The sequence below is a fragment of the Montipora capricornis genome, chromosome 5 (assembly GCF_036669925.1).
Source record: "Montipora capricornis isolate CH-2021 chromosome 5, ASM3666992v2, whole genome shotgun sequence".
Lineage (NCBI taxonomy): Eukaryota > Metazoa > Cnidaria > Anthozoa > Scleractinia > Acroporidae > Montipora > Montipora capricornis.
Genome location: NC_090887.1, coordinates 11,074,115 through 11,083,886, shown reverse-complemented (window position 1 = coordinate 11,083,886; position 9,772 = coordinate 11,074,115). Strand labels below are relative to the sequence as shown.

General features: G+C 38.9%; 1 protein-coding gene across 3 annotated transcripts in view; it reads left to right on the top strand.

Annotated features, from left to right (window-relative positions):
- Positions 1–9,772, top strand: part of LOC138049444 (uncharacterized) — a 10,686-nt gene continuing 914 nt past the window's right edge. Inside the window, exons 1-5 of one of the 3 annotated variants that reach the window (XM_068895721.1) lie at positions 1–133; positions 6,244–7,075; positions 8,044–8,346; positions 9,142–9,193; positions 9,315–9,772. The exon at positions 9,315–9,772 is cut by the window's right edge and continues 914 nt beyond it. In XM_068895721.1, the coding sequence (XP_068751822.1) occupies positions 6,244–7,075; positions 8,044–8,346; positions 9,142–9,193; positions 9,315–9,333 (1,206 nt within the window). In that variant the 5' untranslated portion in view covers positions 1–133 and the 3' untranslated portion in view covers positions 9,334–9,772. Of the gene's footprint in view, positions 134–2,119; positions 2,211–6,243; positions 7,076–8,043; positions 8,347–9,141; positions 9,194–9,314 lie in introns of those variants that run through there. The other 2 variants (XM_068895719.1, XM_068895722.1) reach the window with 2 other exon arrangements.

The following is a 9,772-nucleotide window of genomic DNA, read 5'->3' as shown; positions in this document are numbered from 1 at the left end:
TTAGTGTATCACCTGGCCTTTCTGTTTTGTTTATCAGTGAAAAATTCTCAAGCTCAATCGTAAGCGATCCCGCTCAACATTTTTGTGCTACATAAGAATCCACACACTATTCGAGTGCGGGGATGGCGCAGTGGTGAGTTCGGTGTAATATGTGTAATACATATGTTGAGTTTGTTGTTTCTCTACTCTGCTCCGAGAGGTTTTTTTTCCGGGTACTCTGGGTTTCCCCTCGCCCCAAAAACCAACATTTGAATTGCGTTGATTTGTTGATTTCAGTTTACAGTGTCCCCATCCCATGACGTTAGAAGAACAGACACTTAAATAAAGTTCCTTTCCTTTCCCTTTCGAAAAGAGTAAAGCACAGATATCCCATCGGTGCGATAGTTTGCAATTTATTAAGGAAAGGATCTTTATTTAAGTGTCTAGTCATTATAGCGCTGGAGTTGGGGACACTGTAAACTGAAATTAACATTGAAAGCAAATCAAGTCAAATGTTGGTTTTTGAGGAGAGGTGAAACCGGAGTACCCGGAGAAAAACCTCTCGGTGCAGAGTAGAGAACCAACAAACTCAACCCACATATGACGGTGAGTCTGGGAATCGAACCCGAGCCACATTGATGGGAGGCCACTGCTTTCGGCTACTGCGCCACCGCTGCTTCCCGAATGGTGCAGTGATGAGAGCACTCGCCTCCCACTAATGTGGCCCGGGTTAAGTTTGTTGTTGGTTTTCTTCTCGCTCCGGGAGGTTTTTCTCCGGGTACTCCGGTTTTCCCCTCTCCTCTCAAAAACCAACACTGCCAAATTCCAATTCGATCCAAAATGCACGGACACATATTGAACGAGCTCCTGAGCGCTCTTAAGGTGTTGCGTGGGTAAACAAATTTAATTTCCAATTCCATTTCCTATTTTTCACTGTGGTTTTAACAGTTCTCTAAACGCGTGATTATGAAATAGATATATTGCTGTAATTTGAACCATATACAGTCTTACAAGTAAAAGTCTTGTACATTGCTGGAAACCTCATTTGGTCAGATAATTCGTCCTAGCTGACGTTACGTTATTTCAAATTAACAAAATATATATAACTTCACATTCGTTGTTCTTCCTGTCCGGAAATGAGTAAGATCGCATATTGCAAAATCTCCTTCGCAGTCACTTTTTTAATTGCACAGAAAATGCGATAAAATAGATGTTTCATCGCCTTTATTTTTGTCAGAAGTGGTCTCAGACACATTTGCAAACAAAGGAAGGTTCTTTTAAACTTGTTCACCGATAGCAGAGGTCTCCGCTTTTCTTTTTGCTTTTACTGGGCTGACGAGATCGGCACAGCGAACGCAAACGAAAAGAGCCGGATCGCTGCTAGCAAGGAATAACCCTTGCATTTTGGCATGAGGAAAACTAATCCTTAGAAGAATCATGTTCGTTTACAATTTTCCTTTCGTATTGTCACAGCCTTTATATTTTGATAAGTTTTGCAATTTTTGTGTAAATGTGATAGAATCGATAAAATAAAAGAAGAAAAAATAGGCTACGGAGCAAACTTTGCTTAATTAAAGGTCTTGTGCCTCACTTGTCTGATTTATTTTTAATTAATTTTCGCTTCACACATGTCAGTTAAAGTGTTGCAATAATAACTTAATGAAGCGCTCTTAAACTCTGGAAGCAACTGTTTCAAGGAAAAGACGATGACATTCGTTCAGTAGATAAACAATTAATTGTGTTTGCGTTTTAAACCGCTCGAATAATGGAGAACCGTGAATAAAAAGATAAGAAAAGGTATTAGTCTTCTCCTTAAAAGTACAGCTGGCTGTTAAGCAAAAACAAAAGAGAATTGTTTCAAATGTCAAGAAATAATTCAGTTTTTTTTTTTCAGCAGAACTACGGCTAAGCTGTTTTGTTTCTATGACAACGAACTTAGACCTTCCTTTAATATTTAAAATAGGCAAATCAAAGATAACCGCACATAGACAAATTGCGTTATATTGTCCTCTGTATCCAGGAAATAAGAGCAAGCGAAAGCAAAGTGTGTCATGTTTGCATTACTCAGTTGTTTTCCCTAGCAACACCAATAAGAAAGCTTTTGAATATATCATATATAGTCCTTAATATTGTGTGAAACGCAAATTATCGCCTTGCACCTATTTCAACATAAGTGCAATTTGTTTAGTCAAAGTAAATACATTTTCCCACAAGAGTTTTCTCAAATCAAGGTAAGAGGCTTAAATAAGTTTCAGACGCTTTATTTCTCTTATGAAGGTTTCATTACATTCTAGCTGGGCATAAATTTCGGTTACTGAGAATTTTTACGGATTTTATTGCTACCAAAATATTTCATAATACGAATTCGATTTGGATTCCTTTCTTCCCTGTGAGAAGTCGAACGTCACCTCACATTAAGTTTGATTTTTTTAGAAAAGAATGTGAGCTACTTGGTCATCAAATGCGATTCCTCTGTAAAGGTGGATAAATCTAATTCAAACCACACATTATTGTCAAGCTGGATATCATTCTTCTGTTGACCTAACGTTGAAAACAGACATCATTTATATCGTCTGACTCGACTTCCCAATACAGGATAATATTGTTTGAGGAAGATAATGCATAAAACAGTGTAAATAATTAATTTTCGACGAAAGTTTCTTCATGGCGGTCTTTGACGAAAGCACGGGGGTCAATTTTTCGTCAGGTAAAGATTGAACGAATTAGACGTGCCGTGTTGTGAGAACAAAACGAAATAAGATGGCAAACACATATATATGCCACAGTCATGATTTTGAAGCTTTACATTTTACAACAAATTCTTGCGAGAACTAACACAAATTTTTTAAATCGATGACGATGACCTGCAACTTATTTTGCTTTCAGGGCAGAAAGTCTTGGATATTTTATTTACACGTGTGCATGCATTTTGAAATTCACAGAAATTTCAGTTTGCATTTTCATGACTAATTTCACTTTCCTCAGGAAGGAAGAGCGGTTTTCATCAGAGCTCGTTTCGATTATCACTGACTACAAAACAAGAGTTGTCGTTTTCATGTCTTTAAAAAAATACTATAGATTAGTAAGCAAATGCTGAACTCGCTTCCTTGTTTGAGCAGCTCGCGCTCGCGGAAAGTTCATATCAAACCGCAGGTGAATTTTAAAATCAACTAATGTGTTATTATTATTCATTGAACGGAGGGCCGAGATCATATGACTTAAGAAGAGAGGAAAACTTTAAATCTCGGTTTTAAAATGTTCGATATAAAAAAAAGCTTTGTCTGAGGTTTACCGAGGGTTATGGGATTCTACGCAAAGTTGCTACCAAATGTGTTACACGCAAACTGATAAATGCAGTTTAAATTTTAATTTAATTGAATTTTGTCTGCACTTCACAACGAATGAACACACAGCTATTAGGCAAATAAGTTTATTTGGGGAGGGCCTGACATGAACCAACCCAAACTACGTTTAATACAGCAACTACATAAATAAGAATCTACATTCATTGAATAACTGTCCGTTGACGGGTATAAACTCCTACAGCCGACCACTTGTGTAATCCGTCCTTGTGGAATCTTGTAAAAAGACGTCCATCTTCAAAGTAGGTGTGAAACAGTACATGTATTGACGAGCATATTACATATAAAGGTAGGACGTGCACGAACATAACGAAAACTAAACGAGGGGGATCTGATTGGTATTATGGCTAGAGTGTCCACTACTTTGGACCAAAATCGCCCGCGTATACAAATATAACGTGTTTGAAGCTACAGAGCAAAGAAATTTGCGTACAACTAGCAGATAGCCTGGTGTGTCCAAAACTTTGGACCAATCCCCATATACAAACACATCGTGCCAGTTAGGCTGGAGTGTCCACAACTCTGGACGAAAATCCCCGAACACAAACACATCACTCGAGTTAGGCTGGAGTGTCCACTACTGTGGACGAAAATCCCCATGTACAAACATAACATGCCAGTTAGGCTGGGGTATCGACTACGTTGGACAAAATGCTCCTATGGACAAGCATGTTATGCCAGTTAGGCCGGGTTTTCCACGAAACCCAAAATACAAAAACACCGTACAGTTTACGCTGGTAGACTAGAAAAAAAGAATACTGGTAAAGAACGCTAATACAAAAAAAGATAAAAATAATAACGGGGCTGAGCAATCGCTTACAATAGAAGTGCCACTAGAACGGAGGCCAGAAAAAAACCTGACGTAAAAAACCCCTTAAGAAAAAAAAAGGGGGAAATCTGAGTAGGAACCATGGCTCGTGCTCCAGCAATTGGTAGTCTTTCCTACGGAGGCTTTACAAAGGTAAGAATGTCGATAGTGCAGCAAAAATACCTGAAAAAACTAAAAACAGGTTTGATTCAGAGGCCTAGAGGACTATCACGTGCTACACTCGCCCTTTTATACCCCTTCCTTTCTACCCATGATGCACCGGCCTGGAGCCCAGGCCGCGTTTTTCCCGTGCCGGCAAAATAGTTATTCGGCCTTCTTCGCAAGCTCATTCGTGAGAAATAACGTTTTCATTTTACTTATAAATCAACGTCATCGAGCTAAATATATTCTTCTACTGAAGATTGATAAAAAACATGTACACTGCATAGTGGCCATATAATCGAAAAACAATGTTTAGGATTTCCCAAGACTAATTTACCTGATATGAAAACGTTGACTTTCTTCTTTAAAAAAAGCTATTTCCTAATTGCAGGTACTTTGCCCCATTGAATAACCGTTGTCAAACGAATCAACAGCTTTCACAACTTTTGCATCTAATTACAGGCTGCATCAAAAAACTCATCAGTGATCTCATTTTAAAAAAATCTACAGATTGTTCCTCGTTTTTTCCACCTTAACATGAAATCATACCACATCTTCCGCCAAAATAAACGCTAACACTTTTTTTGTACGCAAAGAGATAAGATTTATTTGCTGGGTATCACAAACAAAATGTGCATCAAATATAATGAACAATTAGTGTTCGAGTGGTTTGTTTCTGTTGTATGGCATGTATCCATGTCTTCTAATCGCGTAAATGGAAATTTATAACTCGACCGCACAGGATTGGTAATATGAACTTATACTACGTCATATCTTACTTATCAAAAAGTGCTAATTGTGACGTAAATTTTATTTTGACTTAATACAAGTTCCCAGCTGCCAGCAACTAAACGTTGGATAGTTAATAATACAGGGGACTGGTTTGGAAGTACGGCAAACATCAAAGGAGCAAACAAAGATGCCAAGATTTAGGTTGAAATCGACTGGAAAGTCCACGACCGTGCACAATCTGTTCTTTTGCTCTCATACACTATGCATGAATTACGTAACCAACACGTTTCTATTGGTTAGTTCCTCAGTACGGAGAAAACAAGTATTGCGTTTTGTGCACGGTCAAGGCCAAAAAAGAGAACAAAAACCTACAACAAAGAAATTTGTCGGGTTTCATAACCATGGACTATTAACCATGGACTATTAACTATTAACTATTAACTATGGATTTATGTTGCATTGATTATCGTGACACTGCTTAGCCGTGAGTACGCCAAGTCAACTACCAATCCGCAGATGTAGACCGCATCACGTGCATGCGTTTGATTAATTTTAACAAATGAAACAAAGTATACCACTCTCAAGTGAGAGTGGTGGATACCTCCTGATTGATGATACCACTTGATTTCACTTGATTGATGCATGTGAAAAACCGTCAAAATCTTAGACTGCATTGTATTGTTTCGTGGAGAAGTCATTGTAAACTCGTCATTTGTGCTTTATTAGGTTACCCAAACTCCTCTAAACAGTAAAAGCTGCGGTCTCGTTCTCGCCAAATATATTGGCCAATGTAGAGGGCCTTACTGTACAGTACTGCTCCAATGCAAAAACCCATGGCCTTCAACTCCCATATTGGGCCTATGTCGCGGCATTTTTACAGACCGATCTATTTTTAGATTACCTTTTACGAAAAAAACAAAGGCAGTTACGGTACTGTGACCCTATGACGTCAGATTATTTTCTTGTAATTGGTCATCGGGCTCCTGTGGGAGTCTCATTCACGGGAAATTCAATCTAAAAATAAATCGGTCTGTGAAAACGCCGTGACATGAACACAGTAAAGTTGTAGGCTCCGGGTCATGGGTTCATGTCCAATGCTGATTGCTGGGGTAGCTTTTAAGCAATGTAGGTATCGTCATCTTTTAACGTCCACAGGTCCTCCAGCTCAAAAGACAGATTTTTTTTACATTTTCTTTACAGATGACTCCACTATCTTACAGTGTAGCCTTTATTCTCCTTCTGCTGTGTAACGTCCACAACACAGCAGCAAGTCCCTGGATGACTTTTTTGATGTCATCCGCTTTGATAGGGTCTTCGTGGTCATCTTCGTCTATTACTACGTTGGCAGTTTCTTCAGATACAGCATCATCCTCCGCCACATCAGTGTCATCTTTACCGAATTCATCATTGCCGACGTCCGTCGCGTCGCCGTCATTATCGTCAAATTCTTCATCGTCATCATCCGGTGCATATTCGTCACCAGCCTCAATTTCATCATCGTCAACAACAACGATACCATCGTCGTCCACCTCATCACCATCACCATCACCATCACCATCACCATCACCATCATCAACGCCATCATCAACGCCATCATCAACGTCATCATCAACGCCATCATCAACGTCATCATCAACGTCATCATCGACAACGTCATCATCAATATCAGATCCTTTAAAATCAACCACAGCAAAAATATCAACCTCTCTTGTATCACCAACAACATTTGCATCGTCATCAACGTCATCATCATCATCAGATTCTTTAACATCAACAACAACAACAACATCAATCTCTCTTGTATCACCAACAATATCTGAATCTTCCTCACTAGCAACTGACAGCGCTTCTGCAACAACATCAACAACAATAGCAACAGCGACATTGACAGGAGCATCAGTCACAGGGACAGCAACATTCACAGTGGGAGCAACATTCACAGTGGGAACCTCTACAGTGGTCACTAGTGCTGCATTTGTCACTAACCAGACCACATCAATGCATACCTCTTCCACACAATCGCTGATAAATGGTATGTCCAACGGCTATTTTCTGCATTTTTCTCCACCGATCTCCAAAAGAAGACTGGAATGATCATTTATTGTTTGAATTTAGGCAGAACCAGAACAATACCAGCGGGCTGTGCTAGTTCTTATGCGTTCAGCGAGTTATAAAGCAAAAAATGTGACATTTAATAATTTAAAACAATGCAGTTTAGTTAAGTCTTTGTGACTGAACGTACGTACCTATGGTCTATGTGTACGTCCCCGGAAACTCACGTCTTTATTTCCTCTAAAAATAACTTAACTGAAATCCACATATATGGCTTGATGCTCCTTTTTTTGGAGAATTTTTAATGTAGCTTTAAAAGATATAATTTATTTGGGTCTTTGAATTTTAACGTTTTCAGGTGACTCAAACCATTTTCAGCCTTTTCAAGAAACTGTACTACTGAAAGTATAAACTTAACAACATTGTTTCATATAACGGTAATGTTCTGTGTCATATATGAAACATCAATTACTCGGTGACCCCGATTTTTTCATTGCTGAAAAGTGATGAGCTGGCTGAGGACGGCCGAGTTTTAAAACTTCCGTGGAGCAGATGTAGAGCTATCTTAAGTTGTCGAACTTATGAGACTTTCCAGCAAAGAAAAACGGGGGTCACCAAGCTCGTTTTAGAGATACAAGCAACTAAAGACAAAATATGGTGACGTATTAGGTCATGCTTATAAACGCATCGTGTTAAGCAATAATTGATGTTTCAAATGGTATCATGACATTGAGCGCTTTCTGGGAGACTGTGCTGTTAGAACTGTTGACCCTACAACTCTGTATCACATAACGGCAAACTAAACTGGTTTGAGCCACCTTAACGAAAGCTACTACATTCAAAATTCGTCAAACCAGAGAAGCATCAAAATATGTCTGATTGTCAAGCTCGTTGCCGTGAAAAAAAAGTAATGAAAGAAATAATTTCTTGGTACATTTTAATCGACAGTAACCATCAGTACAGGCACTTCTGGGGAAAATCTCCCACCATCTGATTGCAGCAAATCGTGTAGTAACATTGGCGGAACTGTCACAGTTACATTGGAATGCAAAATCAAGGGAAGCGGTATCAGCGATAAGGATTGCAATGTAATGAATTTTAATGCAACCAAGTGCGATTACGTGGTGTTGCGGAACAATCATTATGCATGCGACGAAGTCAAGAGAAATTACTCTTCGATCGTAGCTGATGTTGACAAAATTGTGACGACTTGTGATGAGGCATGTCCGATTAACTCTGCTGCTACTGCAGGTGGATACAAATTTCATTTTGGTGTGGATGTTATTTATCGATTGCATTTTGCACCTGATGGCATGACCATGTTGGTGCACAAAACAATAGGAAATTAAGGCTCATGTTTTGCATTATGATAGCGTCGAATTCCCAGAAGACTGACTTTTTTCTCTGTTGTTCTGTGCACCAACATGGCTGCTGTGATGTCAGGTGAAAACCATCCAAAGGTTGTGTGTCAGCCAATCAGAGGCTAAAGCTACTATTAAAATCATTTGTGATGGGCTTGCGCGTTTTCCCGCGTTAAGCGCCGGTTGCATGAATTTGCTTTGAGATATGATTGGCTAACTTGAATGTCCACATCTGTTGTGATTGGCCAAAGGAATTACTTAACAGATTGCAACTGAATGTTCAAACTCTTGGAGAACTGGAACCAAAAGCTGGATATTTTAATTGATGAGCTTTTTTTGAAAGGTGACGCTCTGAAATTATTGAACAGAAGGAAAACTTGAAGTATGGTAGTCAATAACTCAGCTTCAAAATATCTGAAGAGGACAGTACACCATGTTTCCTACGCTAAATCGATCAATTCCAGAACTTAGAATGGTAAAAACACTTTTAACAAAAATGCTAACACTCGAACAGTCGCTAGGAAGTTCTAACGATTCACTTTCTTGAAGGCTGCTTTCCCTGATACGACTTACCATATGCACGCAGACACTTTATACAGCTATGTATTTTCGAACTCCATTTCCTGCCGAGGAGACAGGACAAGAACGAGAACAATCTTTAACTTGTCTTTGATTTTTCTTGCAGCAGTCTTTGTCCCTGTCTGGTTGACAATGGTAGCCGTTCTTCACGCAAGCAGGTGAGTCAAGTCCTTCGGTTGGAAAAAGTATGAACCTCATCTTCAGATCATATGATTATGACAATTACGATGATGATGATGATGAATGATATAATCACTGGTAGTTTTATTGTCTCCCTAGGTTGTGGCTAATACAGTGAAGCCCGGCGTCAATTCCATAGATGAATCCTCCATGTGAAGAGGTCGAAATGCAATGAATCCTGTCCGACTGACTCAATTAAAAACCGCTCCAAATAGTAACCTTAATACACACACATACGTACGTACTTATTAAGTAAGACCTTTCCAGAAAACTTGTGTTTATAATTTACTTTATCATGGAAACTCTCTAATAAATAAGTTTATGTTTTTCTCTGGGTACTCGTTCGTTCGATTAAATAAACTACTAAGATCTTAATGGCGTTAATGTAGGATAATAGACCTCTTTACAGTTGTGTGCTTAGTTACCTGGCCTTTAAATGAAAGTGAGGCTGGTGTTGACCTTGTTATGATATAGACCTCTCGCCATTTGTTATGTTAATGATGCTGTTGTCATGCTAATTAGTAAAAATTTACATAAGAAAAGCAATGAGGTTTCTA